The 18,515-nt window shown below is 40.5% G+C and overlaps 1 protein-coding gene across 1 annotated transcript in view; it reads right to left on the bottom strand.

Moving 5' to 3' along the window:
* Nucleotides 1-18,515, bottom strand: part of XRN2 (5'-3' exoribonuclease 2) — an 85,847-nt gene that overhangs the window by 30,978 nt on the left and 36,354 nt on the right. Inside the window, exons 18-24 of the mRNA XM_077814162.1 lie at nt 15,417-15,524; nt 15,246-15,335; nt 14,697-14,769; nt 4,030-4,113; nt 1,658-1,755; nt 1,490-1,569; nt 204-260 (exon numbers count right to left, since the gene is read on the bottom strand). Coding sequence (XP_077670288.1) covers nt 204-260; nt 1,490-1,569; nt 1,658-1,755; nt 4,030-4,113; nt 14,697-14,769; nt 15,246-15,335; nt 15,417-15,524 — 590 coding nt within the window. The remainder of the gene's footprint in view (nt 1-203; nt 261-1,489; nt 1,570-1,657; nt 1,756-4,029; nt 4,114-14,696; nt 14,770-15,245; nt 15,336-15,416; nt 15,525-18,515) is intronic.

Here is an 18,515-nt window from a genome sequence, read left to right as displayed (position 1 = left end):
TGTAGCTTTGGTTAACCTTCATTTTTTTTTCACTTGCATAAGAGATTAGATTCTGAAGCAATCTATGACAAGGAGCTGATTCTGTAGCAAGTTCAACAGCTACAGAACCCCAGATTACACTGGACCCCGGATTGATACATTTCAATAAGCAGAAAAACAAAACACCTCACAACCACCAGTACATTCACACAACATTAACTCACCTGATGGAAGAATTCGGTGTCAGATCACGCAACAATGGAACAGGAGACTCTACTGTCCTAATGAAAGGGAAAAAATTACCAACTTCATTTTCCTTAATTTGAGACTGTTACCATAATTCACATGTTCCTGTCTGAACAAAGCAGTCTGTAACCCACACAAACTGAAGTTTTGAAGAATTGTCTTGCTTTACAATTAAAACAATGGCTAGCTGTTCTTACATCTTTTTAACAGCAGTTTCCAAAAGATGCAAGAGTTTCCTTTCTAATTAAAGTATAATTCACTGGGTGCACAGTTCTATCATACTTCTCCCCGATTAGATAGCTAAACTGTGCCCCTTTAATCCAAGCAGTCAACAACTTGAAACAGAAGGTAACTGCCTTTGTTATTAATCAGAAGTATTCTCCTTCTCTGAAGATAACAGAAATAAAAGCCCCACTCCCTGGTTCATGCTGCTACCAGTAACCGATTTAAGAATACTACATAGCTTACTGGATCAACCTTTAGGTCATCAGCAAGTGCTATGTACTCTCTGGTTGGGCATGGTGATCACCATCTACTTGTTAGTTCCTTTTGACCAAAAACTGCAACTTCAGTAAACCAAGGCATAGGCAAGTGTGTATTACCACCCTCAGAAAACATGAATTCAACAATAGTATGAAGACAAATGATATAAATGATATTTATGGGCATGATATAGATGGCCATGATCCAATAAAGCACACAGTGCTGAAACCTCAACATCAGACTGGAACAAGATTCCCCTGATCTGCTGAAAGATGATCAGAGACCCAGACATGAGATTATTGAAGACAGTAGGCCCACTTATGAATTCCCCCCACCCTCATTAGCTCTTCACCTGTTAAAGTTTATCACATAGTACGTGGTGCACAGTATTCTCTTAATATCAAATACATAAGAACAGTCTCTCTCGGAAGGCAAATACTGAAACTAGGATGACCACTGTTGATTTCATAAGTAATGAAGACACTTTCTCAAGCATGTTAAGCCCACTACCTTCCAGTGCTCTTAAGCCAAACCCTTCCGAAACAGAGCAATGCAATGGGACCGGAAAACCATAAACACTAGCTGAAGTTTTATGTGGATAATAGCAAGCAACCTTCTTTGAACTCTAATGGAAACAGTACTTAATTCCAAAGCCAAGTATTTACAGACATCAGATTTTTCTGGGTTTTTGTTGGGGAGTGGGGGAGTTTTGTTTTAGTTTAGACAAGCTAAAGAAAGTATCCTTCAGTGGCAAACAACTCAGACCGAAAGCTATACTCACTGATCTGGAAGAACTGCATTTTCATTCAGAGTAAGTTTTCCCTGGATTCCATGGCACAATTCAGGAGGTATATCCACTGGCTACAGAAAAAATGTTTTTTCAGCTGAAGCAGGCAACCAGACTGCTCCCTCCCATAAATACAATAATCTTAGAACAAATGTAACATACCTCTGTGCTACTGGATTTGTACAGTTCTAATACAAAGTCACAAAGCAAGTGATGTTTCCCAACAAACATAACATCACCACCAAGACTATTTCTTCGGTCTAGAATAGGAGAAAGGAGAAATTGTGTGATAATTCAGTATGAAGGAGATTTAAAGCAGCAAAATATGCCAAGATAGCACCATTGTGTTGACAGGTGTCTGCTGTAGTTCACTAATTTTCTACTGAAAGTTTCGTTTCTGTTAAGGAGAGACTGTAATGCACACTCCATTGATATAAGTCCAAATTCTTCTCTATGGCTTGCACTTTTGAGGGGGATATGGGTCTCTTTTCAAGGAAATATTTCTCATCTGCTAATTATTTGCAATGGTGACCACACTTGTACAAACAATCCTCTGTCCATCAGGAAGGAGATATCCAGTCACAATTCGGAGCTCATGATTAGCTCTGACTATCTGCTTTGTGTAGGCAGTCTCCTTGGTTAATGGCTTCCAAAGCTGCAAAATATAGATAGGTCCCTACAGGATAAGGGCAGACTAGTGTGTAGTATGCCCTAACTATCCACCCAATAGGCCGAAATGCAGACCAATATGAAAGCAGGGAGGGGTCCTAAAAAGGGATCTTTACCCTGACTAGCCCATAAAAGTAATTTCTTCACCATGACTAGGATCTGAACGCAGGTTTCTAGGTTCTTCTCCCCTGGCATCCAGAAGGCTCCCAGGAGGAAATGCTGGAAGGTCTGAAAATGGAATTGTGTCTATGTAGGATCAAACAGATGTGTTGAGGCTTCCCTGGGCCTCTGATGACTGACCCAAGTTTCAGGATTTTTTCCAAGGACGGAAACACCTTTTCCCCTCTGTGGTATTGTTTGCACCCAGGTGCTTTTATCTCTGTTCAAAAAGAGTGCCAGAGAGGGAAGAGGCTTGGAGTGAGATGCACTACCAAATCCATCTTCAGGTGCAGAACCAGGCGGGCATGAAAAGTTTACTTATGACTAATTCTTTTGAAAATGTAAGAATGGCAGCTGCTGTGTTCAGGACAGAGCAGTCTTTCACTACTATCTGGATGATAGTGAGATGCATGGAAAGGATTCTGAATTAGTTTTCTTCATGGACCCTTTGCTTAATAGGAGAGATTTTGAGTCAATGCCATGAGACACTGGATAGGTTCGTGCATCTAGTGAGACCACCTGTAAATTCTAAAATGGGGGTAAGGACTGGGAAAGGGACGAGGAAGAACCTTCCCATTCTTTGGCCGATTCATCCATCCCCTGGAGGGAAGGGGGGAGATAAACACAGGTTATAACAGCCACCTATGGCAGAGGAGTCCCATGATAGGATGGAAGAGGGACAGAAGAGAAAGCAAGCTGAGAGGAGGCTGTATGGAGGAGATTTTTAGACTGGGGAAGATAAAGCTCCCACTTACCCCCCTTTGGAGCATCGGGAGGGAAACTGCATAAGCTTGGCTGAGTCAGAATAAGGCCCTTGGATTTAGTCTCTCTAGGAGGTTAGGGCGCGAAAAGGTAATCTTGACATCCTCCTCCAAACTACTTTCCCCCTCCTCCTGTACTCGGGCATGGTGGCCAACAGAGATGTCCCACCTTATGGAGGGTATGCTTCCTGAACTGCTGTGAGAGCACCTGCATCAGCCCCATTCCCAGTCATATTGAAGCCACGAGGGAAGCTTGTAGCAATGTGGACCTAATGAACTCTGTTCATAAATAGGACCACAACAAGAAGCTGAAGGGTGGCACTGACACCGGGGCAGAGTCTATAGTTGCTGACTGGCTTTTTTCCTCCTCCCAGCTTCTTATCCTGGCTTTCCACCCTGAAGACAGAGACAGGCTGAAAAAGCCACCTTGAGCTGGCACTTCACCTGGAAGAATCCACCTTCAGGGAGCTTAGAAGCTGGTCATGAAAATTCCTGTATCCTGATTGGACACAAACTGCCCAGTGGACAGAGGACAGATGTATTCCCATTTGGTTTTACCAGTCTCACCACAGAGAATAATTGAGTCCATTCTTTTGATTAAAATGTGTTCATCTAGCAATTACTCATTCATGCAGGGCGTACCAGCTGAATCATTTCATACAATAACTTGAAAATTAGATTGTGTTAAAATTCTGCTATGGATCCGCTTAATTTAAATAAGTGCAAGTGAAGTCTGATAATTCTGTTTTTACAGCAAAGATCACTCCATTTACAAGCCACTGAATTATTTGTGGAGCAAAGGTTGCAGTTTGACATACGGAAATCAATAGCAGCCATCTATTATACCCTGTTCATTTGAGTTTTAATACTGCATGAACGATAAGTACACTAACAATGAAAGCCTTAACGATCACAGTCATCATAATGAAATATCATAATTCTTACTTTCATCGGGAGTGAGGTCAGGGTAAACCTCTTCCAGAGCAGCTCTCAGACGGCGCTCATCAACGAATGGCAGCAGAGCAACACCTAATTAAAACAAGCTATTAGTTAAAGATGCAAAACTTTCACAGTCATTGAGCTAAGCAACCAAGTTACCCTGCTTATCTAACAGCGAAAGATTAAATGGGTTTTTTTCTCCCTTTCAGTGTAAAAATTCAAAGCAATAGTCAAAAGGATTCAGTCAACATTGTAAAAAAATCTAATTCATTTGTTCCAGAATTTTCCAAATACTTTAGAAAAAAAGGGTTTAAAAAAAAACCCCACCACCACAAAAGCAGCTTTGACAAATACGGCAATTTTCTACAGTACCTTACTGAATTAAGTTTGTATCATTGTAGGCCAAGGACTGCACGTGATTCAATGGGGGAGCCCCTCCACAAATTAAGAATAGTAGCGGGGGTGGGGTGATTAGGCAAATTCACTCAGGTTGTAACACCTCCAGACAGGTACCACCCTCCTAGGGAGACTTGCCGATACAAGTTTAAAATGGATTCTCCAAAGGACAAAGACAACAGACAAAGATAAATAGCCTGAATTTAAAATGACTCAGGGACTTCCTTCTGATCCAGCAAATGGACAGGACCTTCTATCCAAAGGGAAGGTCCCAATCCTCAGGGAAGGGTTGGAAAGACTGACACTGATCAGAGCACTTGTGGAAATGGGGGTGGGAGGGGTGATCTCTGATAAGCTTATTAACATGAGTGCAGGTTCTTTTATTGTTTTAATGTTTTCTCTGTAATGCTTTCACCTTCAGAGTAAATGTGCTTGCTTAGGAAAAGCTGTGTGGTAACTTAAAACGATGGCTAATCACACTGATTAAAGCCTCTGAGGAGAAGGCAAAGCAGGACTGCTTTGGCAGTCTGATTTTCTATAGAAATCCCTGTAGGAAGGAGACTGGAAGCCTGGAAAAACCCCAATGAGAAGGCAGAGATGCAAGTCTCTGCCCAAGAGAGGTGATGGCTCAGTAGCCTAAAAGCAGATGCCCATGGTGGACTGCAGAGGGGCAATACAGGTGCAGTGTCCCTGAATTGTGAGAGCGGCAATCCTAGGGTCATTTTTATATTGCATCTATTTTTACTTGTTATCATTATATGCAATATACAAGAATAGCTTGATTTTTCAGATTTCATGCTGTGTTTGCAATGTTGACATTTAATTTTATTTTAATAAAGTAGTATACAGAAGTCAGAAAATATATATGGAATCCCAATTTTAGTCACTTCTGATTATAACCATGCTCCGCGAAAGACAGAAATGAAATGCTATATACTTAATACAGGAATCTTAACTTTTTAAAGTAATTATTTCATTTAAAAACTTTAATCTTTAGTATTTACTTTGCTAAACTGAATTAATTTTTTTAAATCTGGACAATTTTGGAAATAAAGACTTAAAACTCTGATTCATAGTAACACATGGCATTGCACGGTTACAGGTACCCATTACCACAGAAGCATCCTTTACACAGTTCAGTTCAAGGTTAACACATCATGCCCCTCCAAAGCAAGCAAGTCCACTTCTCTGAATGGATCAGAACCAGGGGGAGGGTGCATGTGTGCAAAGAGTAACAACTAGGAGAACAAACTGCAAGAGACTAATTGTTAAGGGGATTTATACACCTATAGTTAGTAGAATGACTGAACGAAGATCCACTGTTTTGCACCGCACTGTGAAAAGCGGCTAGAATGAGCCGAGCAGGAGCAAACTCCAAGCTGCTTGACTCATACCCTGAAAGCAAATTCTCAGCCAGACCAGGATTGGTAGCACAATATACATATGCTCCAAGTCAGTGAGGATTATTTAAAAGACAAGCAACCTGCCCTTCTGTACTAACTGAAGTTTCCAAGAACTGCCTAGTGTACACCATGTTGCAGTGGTCTAGCCCTGAGGCTATGGTAGTACAGCCTTGAAGCAAGAAAAGCATGGAAATAAAGGATAAATCCAGTGAGGTCTGAAACCAGGAGGAAAAGCAGCAACCTTGTGACCAGGCACAGCAGAAGAGGCTTAAATAAAATCACCAACACATATGAATCCAGGAATAAAGAGCAAATTGGTAAGACTCGGATTGCATTACATAAACCTCCACTGCAGACAGCCACCGCTTCTGGTATATACTCAAAATGATTTCTCTCTGCCAGAAAGTATCAATTCTACCTTATCTAAATTGATCTAGCCACTGGAAGACAGCGTAAAGGAGATCATTCAGGTTCAGTGAAACAGGTGATACAGCGAAGTATCATTAGAAACATTAAAGACCATCCATATTATCCATTATATGTATTCCAAGAGAAAATGGAGGCCCAAGTCAAGATTAAGATCCCATTTTGCTGAGCAATGTACTTAGTGGCTCCTATGGTTATTTCCTGTACCACCCCTTTGCACTCCATCGAACTAAGTTGAGAGCAGCCTTTTATGTGATCTAGAATTGGCTTTTCTGAGAAGCAATTAGAGGTGGCAAGAAATTTCTTTTCGAAATTTTGCCTCAATGTGACATTTGATCAATTTATATTTGAGTAGCTGAAGTCACTCTATTAGTTTTGTTAGACTTGGTTGCCTTTGATCTCCGCCAACACTGTACACTCAAGTGCTTCCCAACCAGAAGGCTGTGGTCGCCTAAAAGTACATCGATTTTCTCATGACTTGGTATTTTTATCGTTACCAATTCTACTGTATGGTTCTCCACAGATATTCCTACTTCATTAGATTCTAAAGACCTACAAGTTATAGAAACTTTAGGTTGTAGATGTGAGGGAATCAGTCTGGAGCAATCTAATCTGACATTGATTATCATGCACATTGTAGGGAGAGTGGTCACTTTGGATAAGCTATTACCAGCAGGAGAGTGAGTTTGTGTGTGTGGTTTTTGGAGGGGGGTGAGGGAGTGAGAGAACCTGGATTTGTGCAGGAAATGGCCCACCTTGATCATCATACACATTGTGAAGAGAGTGGTCACTTTGGATGGGCTATTACCAGCAGGAGAGTGAGTTTGTGGGGGGGCGGGGGGGGGGGGGCGGCAGAGGGTGAGAAAACCTGGATTTGTGCTGGAAATGGCCCAACTTGATGATCACTTTAGATAAGCTATTACCAGCAGGACAGTGGGGTGGGAGGAGGTATTGTTTCATGGTCTCTGTGTGTATATAATGTCTTCTGCAGTTTCCACGGTATGCATCCGATGAAGTGAGCTGTAGCTCACGAAAGCTCATGCTCAAATAAATTGGTTAGTCTCCAAGGTGCCACAAGTACTCCTTTTCTTTTTGCGAATACAGACTAACACGGCTGTTACTCTGAAACTAATCTGACACTGTTTTCCTTCCTGAATGACATCTTTAGTTTGCTTTATTATTTAAATATATATTTCTCATACGCCTCGTACAACCATTATGTTCAAGTCTAATCAAACAAAAAATTACTCAAATCTCATAACAAAACACATCCAAAAAGACAGGAGCAGGCCATGAAACAAATAAAAGCAGGTATTTCCAAGTTAAAAACCCACTGAAATGCAGCCACTTCTGAGGCGAAACAATGGTAATCCCTTATTGCAAGACAAATTTAAAATATTTCAATTAATCTTTGAAGATAAAAGCAATCCAGCAAAACTGAAGGATGAATATTCACTTTTTAAAATATAGGTACCTCTTTAAGAGGAATATCGAAAAGCATAAGTTAAAAATACAGGATTTCTAGATGCTTTTTTGATCAAGAAGATCAATCTATTCCTAGTCTTAAAAATACTTCCTGCATACAATTCCCTCTTAAATATGAGAATGCCAGATGCTAATCCAGAACAAGCAATTTATAATACAACTCTGCTTTTTAAAAAGTTACAAAGCAAGGATTACAGAACATTGAAAACTCTGGCAAGCTACATGAAATATCATCTTCCATTGTTTTAGGTTGTCAACTTAACCCAGAATCAATAGCTTCAAGTAAAAAGATGGAGGAGCTAAGGGAGACAGAGAGGTACAACTATGAGACTTTCCAGGACACCGTAGAATGGTCCCACCACCCGGGTTTAACAGCCTTTGGGCTGTTGAAGAGGATGAAAACCTCAGGGAAGGAGAACATCCAACTGGAGCAGAGGGAAACAATCCCAAAGTTGGGATCCTCCTTCTAGATGATGTTGTGGTATCCTCTTGCACTGAGGATACCTATCCACGGGAGGGAACTCCAGTTATTAGGAAGAGACAGGTATTAGTAATGGGCGATTTGATCATTAGAAACATAGATAGCTGGGTATGCGATGACCAGGAGAACTGAATTGTGACTTTCCTGCCTGGTGCAAAGGTTGCAGATCTCTCGAGACATCTAGATAGGCTTATGTGTAGCGCTGGGGAGGAGCCAGTGGTCATGGTACATGTAGGTACCCATGACATAGGGAAGGATAGGAGAGAGGTCCTGCAGGCCAAATTTAGGTGCTAGGTAAGAGACTGAAGGTCAGGACCTCCATGGTAGCATTCTCTGAAATGCTTCCAGTTCCATGCGCAGGGCCAGTTAGAGAGGCAGAACTGCAGGGTCTCAATGCATGGATGAGACAATGGTGTAGGGGAGGAGGGGTTTAGATTTATTAGGAACTGGGGATGCTTTTGGGAAAGGGGGAGCCTATACAGGAAGGATGGGCTCCACCTAAACCAAAATGGAACCAGATTGCTGGTGCTTAACATTAAAAAGGTCGTAGAGCAGTTTTTAAACTAAGGGCTGGGGGAAAAGCCCACAGCTGCGGAGGTGCAGGTGGTCTGGACATCCCTTAGGAAAGGATCTATAAATGGAGATTCCCTATGTTCTAATAAGGAGTAGAGGATGGATGATAATAAAATACAGGTAGGATCTGATGAGAAACAGTCAAAAGAAAAAAGGTCCCATTCAATTACATCATGTAATTGCAGACAGCTAAAAAGTGACAAGTTTTTAAAGTGCTTATATACCAACGCTAGAAGTCTAAATAATAAGATGGGTGAACTAGAGTGCTTCATATTAAATGAGGATATTGACATAACTGGTATCACTGAAATTTGGTGGAATGAGGATAATCCATGGGACACAGTAATACCAGGGTACAAATATATATTGGAAGGACAGAACAGGTTGTGATCGTGGGGGAGTGGCACTATATGTGAAAGAAAACAGAATCAAATGAAGAAAAAAAAATCTTAAATGAACCGAACTGTACCACAGAATCTCTATGAATAGTAATTCCATGCTTGAATAATAATATAGCAGTAGGGATACATTACAGACCACCTGACCAGGATGGTGATATTGACTGTGAAATGCTCAGGGAGATTAGAGGCTATTAAAATAAAAAACTCAACAACAATGGGGGATTTCAACTACCCCCATACTGACTGGATACATATCACCTCAGGAAGGGATGCAGAGATAAAGTTTCTTGACACCTTAAATGACTGCTTCTTGGAGCAGCTAGTCCTGGAACCCACAAGAGGAGAGGCAATTCTTGATTTAGTCCTAAGTGGAGCACAGGATCAGGACCAAGAGGTGAATACAGCTGGACCGCTTGGCAATAGTGATGATAATATCATTAAATTTAGCATCCCTGTGGCAAGGAAAACACCCCAGCAACCCAACATTGTAGCATTTAATTTCAGAAAGGGGAACTACACAAAAATGAGGTTACTTAAACAGAAATTAAAAGGTTCAGCACCAAAAGTAAAATCCCTGCAAGCTGCATGGAAACTTCTTAAAGACACCATAATAGAGGCTCAACTTAGATGTATACCCCAAATTAAAAAACATAGTAAGAGAACTAAAAAAGAGCCAACGTGGCTAAACAACAAAGTAAAAGAAGCAGTGAGAGGCAAAAAGGCATCCTTTAAAAAGTGGAAGTTAAATTCTAATTAGGGAAATAGAAAGGAGCATAAACTCTGGCAAATGAAGTGTACAAATATAATTAGGACGGCCAAAAAAGAATTTGAAGAACAGCTAGCCAAAGACTCAAAAAGTAATAGCAACAAAAATTAAGTACACTAGAAGCAGGAACCCTGCTAAACAACCAGTGGGGCCACTGGACGATCGAGATGCTAAAGGAGCACTCAAGGATGATAAGGCCATTATGGAGGAACTAAATGAATTACTTGCATTGGTCTTCACAGTTGAGGAGGTGAGGGAGACTCCCAAACCTGAGCCATTCTTTCTAGGTGACAAATCTAAGGAACTGTCCCAGATTGAACTGTCATTAGAGGTGGTTTTGGAACAAATTGATAAACTAAACAGTAATAAGTCACCAGGACCAGAACCCAAGAGTTCTGAAGGAACTCAAATGTGAAATTGCAGGACTACTGTCGTCTGTAACTTATCATTTAAATCAGCTTCTGTACCAAATAACTGGAGGATAGCTAATGTGATGCCAATTTTTAAAAAGGGCTCCAGAGGTAAGCCTGACTTCAGTACCAGGCAAACTGGTTGAAATTACAGTAAAGAACAAAACTGTCAGACACATAGGTGAACATAATTTGTTGGGGAATAGTCAACATGGTTTTTGTAAAGCCTCACCAATCTTCTAGAATTCTTTGAGGGGATCAACAAGCATGTGGATAAGGGGGACACAGTAGGTATAGCGTATTTAGATTTTCAGAAAGCCTTTGACAAGGTCCCTCACCAAAGGCTCTTAAGTCATGGGATAAGAGGGAAGGTTCTCTCACAGATTGGTAACTGTTTAAAAGATAGGAAACAAAGGGTAGGAATAAATGCTCAGTTTTCAGAATGGAGAGAGGTAAATAGTGGTGTCCCTCAGGGGTCTGTACTGGGACCAGTCCTATTTAACATATTCATAAATGATCTGGAAAAAGGGGTAAACAGTGAGGTGGCAAAATTTGCAGATGATGCAAAACTACTCAAGATAGTTAAGTCCAAAACTGACTGCAAAGAGCTACAAAAGGATCTCTCAAAACTGGGTGACTGGGCAACAAAGTGGCAGATGAAATTCAGTGTTGACAAATGCAAAGTAATGCACAATGGAAAACATAATCCCAACTATACAAATAAAATGATGGGGTCTAAATTAGCTGTGACCACTCAAGAAAAATCTTGGAGTCATTGTGGAGAGTTCTCTGAAAACATCCGCTCAATGTGCAGCGGCAGTCAAAAAAGCGAACAGGATGTTGGGAATCATTAAGAAAGGGATAGATAATAAGACAGAAAATATCATACTGCCTCTATATAAATCCATGTGTACGCCCACATCTTGAATACTGCATACAGATGTGGTCGCCCCATCTCAAAAAAAGATATAATGGACTTGGAAAAGGTTCAGAAAAGGGCAACAAAAATGATTGGAGTATGGAATGGCTGCCGTATGAGGAGAGATTAATAAGACTGGGACTTTTCAGCTTGGAAAAGAGACGACTAAGGGGGGATCTGATAGTGGTCTATAAAATCATGACTGGTGTGGAGAAAGTAAATAAGGAAGTGTTGTTTACTCCTTCACATAACATAAGAACTAGGGGCCACCAAATGAAAACAGGCAGCAGGTTTAAAACAAACAAAAGGAAGTATTTTTTCCACACGACGCACAGTCAACCTGTGGAACTCTTTGCTAGAGGATGCTGTGAAAGCCAAGACTATAACAGGATTCAAAAAAGAATTAGGTAAGTTCATGGAGGACAGGTCCATCAATGGCTATTAGCCAGGATGGGCAGAGATGATGTCCCTAGCTTCTGTTTGCCAGAAGCTGGGAGTGGGTGACAGGGAATGCATCACTTGATGATTACCTGCTCTGTTCATTCCCTCTGAGGCACCTGGCATTGGCCACTGTAGGAAGACAGGATACTGGGGTAGATGGACCTTTGGTCTTAAGAAGTAACTAGAGCTACAGCACACGGAAGGGGAGACATTGGGAGAAAAGGGTTCCTTCTTAATACTGCTGCACGTTACCTCCTAAGAAAAGCAGTTAACAGGGATCCCTATAATTTATCAACATTATGTCATATACTTTGATTTAATATTACCAAAATATTTGACATCTCATTCTTCTAGCTATGGATATTTTACAGTGTCAGTCAATCTACATAATAAAGTTAAAGTTACTTTTCCAAAACAGAATCAAAGTTACCAGAAAGAGTTCAAGCCTATCTAAACACCACCAAAAATCACAAGAAGTGATGTATGAAACTAGTGATTTCAAAGATATTTGAAACTCTCTGCTTAGATCCAACTTCTCCAAAAATCAAATCCTCAACTGCAACAGCACTGCCAATCCTACACGATGAATTAACAAGATCATGTTCAATCAGGAGAAGTCAATTTAAACAGAGGATTTAACACTCTTCAAGATTGACACTAACTTGCCAATAGTCCTTGAAAATCCCTTTGATTGACAAGCCTCTAAAATACTTGTCTTGTAGTAAATTTCCATCCTTAGATTTTTTTTTATTTTAATTTTTTTTTTTTTTTTTTGTGGTGAAGATTTGCAGGACCATGCCTAAAAAATGTGTAGTCAAAGATGCAATAAATAGAGTCAACCAAAAAACAAAACATGGCCTGAAGATATTTTTGGCACAATTCCATAGTAAGAAATAACTAGATGCTTACATGTAGCATTTAACTTAGCTGCCCTATTAAGATGTTTCTAATATTAATAAGGATCAATTTTCTTACTTTATTTTTGCATTATCTGTTGGTATTAGTATTATCTCTTCTCTCTTTTCATAGACTCTTCTGAGCCTCCCACTTTCATCAGGTTCCTTCCCCTCCAATAAGCAGCTTGTTTTGGCCTCTGTTATAAGAGAATGCACACTTGACTCCCACAACTCATCTTCGAGCTGTTGTCCAAACAGCCTCTGTCTTCACCCCTTCGTCTGCAAACTCCTTGAAATCATCTACAACCACTCTCTCACTTTTCTTTCTAGAGGCTCACAAATAGAGCTTCAATTCCTATCCACTCCTGTGAAACTCACTAAAATCAGTAAGAGCCTCTTTCTGAGCAAATCCTAGACCCTGTATATCATCCTCATCCTACTTGATCTATCAGGTGCCTACAAGGATATCCCCCTTCTTGAAATCGTGTCTGCATTTGGCTTTCATGACTGTCCTCTCCTTGTTCTCCGCTCACCTCTCTAACAACGCTTTCAGTGTTTCATTGGGAAGGTTCTTTTTATCTCCCTTCAATTTTTGGTAACTATCCAACAGACTATCTTCCATGCCTTCTCTTCTTTTTCTCTCTGTGCTCCCTCAGTGGCAATCTTATTCATTTGCATGACTTTGACTATCAACTTTGTGCAGATAACTCTCAAACCTACCTCTCCACTCTCCATTCAAACGCATGTCCCTGCCTGTCTTTTTGACCTCCCCTCATGGTTGCCCAAGTCTTCACCCAAAACTGTGCTCTTGGTGTCCTGCCCCATCCCTTGATGATCTCTGTCACCATGGACAACGTGATCTTCCCAGTCGCTCAGACCTGTAATCTGGGCATCGTCTTTGAATAAGTCCAGTCTAGCTCTAGATCCACCACATTCAAGCAGGATTTAGAACATTGCTACTACCTGACCAAGTCACCCTGAATTTCCATCACAAACACCATTCCAATCTCTGTTGCAAATCTGAGCACCTCTCTCCATTAGACAGCAACCAGATCTCACCTCCTGCAGCCCTTATCATGCCCACATAAGCTTGGAGGGGGCTACAGATGGGAAGGTGGTGAGTCAGAGAAAGTGCATGAACCCGCTGGAGGTGAAACGGGAGAGGACAGTGGACATCTAGATCTGGGAGTACACACTCCAGAGCTTGGGGAAAAGTCTCTGCACACCTATTTGCACCACGGGGACTTGTATTTTTTCCTCACTATTGTCTAACGTCAGCAATATGCATAGGAATCATTTCTAGCCATACTAGGGATCACCATTTCTTATAGAACAAAATTATTAGCAGCATCCAGAATTAGTAGACCAACTAAACCAACTGAGTTATTCTATACGAATTAGATTAACTAGGAAAGAAAAGGATGTTTTGTTATTTCTGTTTTTGGACACTTGGGAGGACACTACAATGACAGAGAGCACGCAATTGACTAGAGGTATCATGGGAGGGCAATGTTGTATTAAACTGGCAAAACACCTAAATTTAAATATTGACAGAATAATACAACTAATACTTTAAAGAAAAAAAGAGTACATTAAGTACTAAATATTATTTCTTCATTCTTAGTTGGTATGTACCTGAAACGTTTCTCTATTGCCTACAGCATTGTTCACAAGGAACTAATGAACTACTGATTGAACAGAATACGATCCATTAATTAAATGCAAAGGAGACAAAAGACATAATTATATAGTAAGGCTGATAAAGAATAGAAAAATGATTAATCTATTTCTGGCCAAAATTAACTGGTTCAGAATGACTGCTAAAATTACTATTAATCATTGCTAATCCTGGATCAGTTACTGAATCATAATTTGCTCTTCACATGAATTTATTTTTTTAAAAATCTGCTGTAAAATGCTCTTTCCTTCCTTAAATAATGCATTCAAATATGACAGTAAACCTCATTAATCATTATCTAATTAAAATCCTTTCCTATTTTGTTCACCTTTTTCAGACATCCCCCAAAATGAAGATTAAGGTTTCAAGTTCAAATAGAGAAAGATCTTAAATTTCACCTTGCCAAGCAAATTTCTTCCCATTCAAATCAATAGCAAAATCTTCAGGGTAGAAGTCAATTATACTTGATTCCTGCATTTGAGAAAAATCAAAAGACCATTAGAAACAAGTCTGCATATAGCTGGATGAACCTTCTCTGTTTCTTATCCTGCTTAACACAAAACTGTTTAATATGGCTAATGAAAAGGAATACACTGTAATATAAAATACCATCCAAGCAAGAAGGCTGCAGGAGAACCCCACAAACCCAAAAGAGATTCAAGGATTGGCAAAAGACGACAAGCAGGATAGGATTTTGGGGGAATTCAGGAGAATGGAGCTAGGCCTCCACTTCTGGAATAATTCGCAGGGTTTCTTGGAAGTAGAGGAGATTTTGGATTTGCTCTAAGGAAATGAGGTCAGGAAAAGTCATTTAATACATTCAAACATTTGAAACAAAAAGATTCACGTTTCACAAAGCTGTATGACCAGACAAGTAAAATTGTTACTTTCCCCGGTCAGTATTATTCCTTTAAAACAAACCAGTAGCAGAAAGAGAGGATTCTTACTGGATCCGTCATGAGCTTCCGCCATGTTGGTGGTAGAAAGTTACCACTAGCAGCAGGAAATACTCCCATGAGTTGTTCAAGTGGTCTGAACTGCCAAAACAAAGACAGGAAAAATGTGAGTGACTTCCAATAACCTATTAAAAGACAGAATAATAAATTAATGTCTCTTACCGGTTTTGTACCCTTTTCAAAGTCTGAGGGCAGGTCTGCAATACCTTCAAAGTCAGAGGCAAATGGCGCATAATGGAAAGGATAGTACCACTTCCAGGAAGCACAACCCTAGTTTTGCAAGATAAGAGACTAATAAATGATACAGCTCAGAAGAGCTAAATAGTCACATATACTATTAGTGGCTATCGAAAGATGACTAAACTTAACCCAGTGTGAGCACCAGTGTTATAGCCATGTCATGGATAAAGTTAAGACCTGTCAAGGGTATTTTTCGTAAAAGTCAGGGACAGGTTGCGGCAATAAACAAAAATTCACGGAAGCCCGTGACCTGTCCCTGACTTTTACTAAAAATACCGGGGTGGGGAAAACAGACAAAACAGAGCATTGCCAGAAGCTTGCAGCTGCCCCAACCCTGCTGCTGCTCCTGTGGGAGGGGCTGACCGCTGCTGCTCCAGCCCCAGGGTTGCTGATCCAACCTCAGCCACTGTTCCAACCTTGAGGCTGCTACTCCTGCCCCAGAAGTCACAGAGGTTCTGGAAAGTCACTGAATCCGTGACCTGCATGACAAATTCACATCCTTAGCCACAGAACTGGGAAAGTTACCTCCCAGGTTCACTGAGGAAAGAGTTGCTAGTTCTAAATCTCTTTTGAAATTGGGCTACTCCACCAGAGTTCAGGTCAAGGCTGAACAGATGTGTCCCAAGAATTCAGCAGAAGGCTATGTGGTTAAACTCAATGGGCAGTGAAGGAGACTGCAGGGACTTCCTGAAGAACTTTTGAGACAAAGTCTTAAGTCAACACATCCTTTTGTGCCTGTTACCAGAGATAGAACTGCTTCATCCAAACACACAACCAGAAGAGGTTCTCTGAACAGTATTTCAACAGCCACTCTTGCCAAAGTAGCGACCTTACTCATGAAAGTATGACTTCTCCTACATTACTGGCATACTCCCCCTCTCCTCAAAATGCATAGAAGCACATATGTAGTTCTAGTCCTAGTTCTTAATCCTTGGCTGTGTGTACTTTGTCTGAAGTTTGTGTGTTAGAATGAGCAGAGGTCACTTAACCAGAAGTAGTTACTATTGCATGTAGTTTCTGCATATTCCCTAGAGCGATGTGCGTCTGGAACAACAGAGTTTCAGAACCTTCTAAATAGCCATGTCACAAGCCTTCCTTGCAACACTGAATGTTTGGTAGCCACAGCTGTAGGAGGGGCATGCAGCCCCAACTGCCACAGTATCTAAGAGGATAAGGCAGGAGGGAAGTATGAATGTGTGTAGGCAACTATCTTAGAACTAGTTACAAGTAACCTCTTCTCAATCACATGTGAGGTGGCTTCTACATGTCCAATACCTTCCCCAAGATGGCAGGCTGAGGTGTTCTAGATAAATAGTGATTGCTAAGCTGCCCTCTTATGGTATCCGCTTGAGAGGTCATAAAACAAAATAGTGTTTGTAAAGGTGTGAACGGAACTCCATGTTGCATCCTGCAAATATCAAGTATGGAAACATTACTTAGGCAGACAGATGCTGTCTTGGTATTAGTTAAATGAGCCATAAGAGAGACAGGTATTCAGACATTATGTAATAAGTAGCAGATTTCACTACATAATGTCTTTAAGTGGATAAAATTACGTGGAAACGGTATTACCTCAACACTGATCTTCTGTATATCTGGGTATCTGAGTGACTTCAAAGTCTTGGTCCCATTTAAGCAAAAAGTTTAAAATTCCATATAACCTTTCAGTATGAAGTCATGTCTCCCCAGGATGCACGTGATATTTTGGGAAGGAGCAAAAAGCATAATTGACAACTTTGGAGAGGAAATTAGTAGGTGGTCATTGGACAACTTTTGTCAATCAAAGCTCACAACTCACTCTCCTCTCAAGTGTAAATGTGATGAAGAATGTTCTCTTAAGGCAAAAGATGGAACAAAGAACCATCAAGTAAGTTTCCTACTTAAAACTTTGATCAGAGCATTCTACAGCATTCTACTTTGCTTGTACGTATGCCTGTGCTTCTTTAGGTATAAAACTCAGAATAAGATTGCAGTCAACCTGAACGATAGTCACAACGAACGGTTTGGAACAGTCAAATTTTGACATTTCTTGATCGTTTCAGCACACAGAATCCTACTTTTGAACAGGTCTTAGCAAGTTGGATATAGAAGAGATTAATTCAGTGAAGCTGTCCATTAAAAAGCTTGAAGATGCAAGCAAAAAAAGTCTTTGCTCCCTTTTTAAATCTAATCTTTGTAAGTTTCTGAAAAAGATACTTTTGTCAGCTGTTGATAATCAAAGGAAGACTCACAGAGTGAAATCTGCAGACTCGCAGAGTGAAATCCTATGGAAAGTGATAAATCTTAAAGAACGGAAGTGGTCTCTCAAATTCCTGAAGAAGGTGGTAAGCATTACAGAGTTAGCTGCAGAAAAAAGCCATTCTGACCGCTTGGCTAGCTGCTGAATCTTAAAACTGTTCCGTCTTTCTAGCAAGCACAGGTTCTCTTTCCTACTGCTTCTTCAGACACAGGACACATGCAGAGGTACTAGGTCGCATGCCACCATCCTAATGGGTTTAAACGCAACTAACTTCAGCTTCATGGTCTTCCATAGGTCGAGTGAGACCATATCTGATTTGATGGAATTTTAACAGGAAAGAAGGACAAGAGCACGTTAAGTGAATGAGACTTGATCTGCTGGGTTGGTTACTCTGTTCACTTTTCAGAATGGCTTGCCTTCATGAATTTGCAAATTATGTTGTGGAAACAGTGGTACTACTTTTGACTTCCTTTACAGTGGAGGCGAATGGACACAGGAAGTTTTTGTATTGCTGTCAGTTAGATTGTTTTACACCTCCATTTTTTCTAGTCTTCTGCTTTTTTTCTTCCTCTGATGCAGTTTATGGGTAAGCCAGTGAATTTCATGACATTTAAACTATTGTCTCCCTGAGCATCATTTCTTCAAGTGTAAAGTGATCCTTTTCAAATCCCAAAGGAGGGCTCTTTGCCTGAGACTATTCTCATAACACAAGAACTAGGGGTCACCAAATGACATTAATAGGCAGCAGGTTTGAAACAAACAAACGGAAGTATTTTTTCACA

This window comes from Eretmochelys imbricata, chromosome 3 (genome assembly GCF_965152235.1).
Source record: "Eretmochelys imbricata isolate rEreImb1 chromosome 3, rEreImb1.hap1, whole genome shotgun sequence".
NCBI classification, from domain to species: Eukaryota; Metazoa; Chordata; order Testudines; family Cheloniidae; genus Eretmochelys; species Eretmochelys imbricata.
Note: the sequence above shows the minus strand (reverse complement) of the source record. Positions and strands in the feature narration are given on the sequence as shown.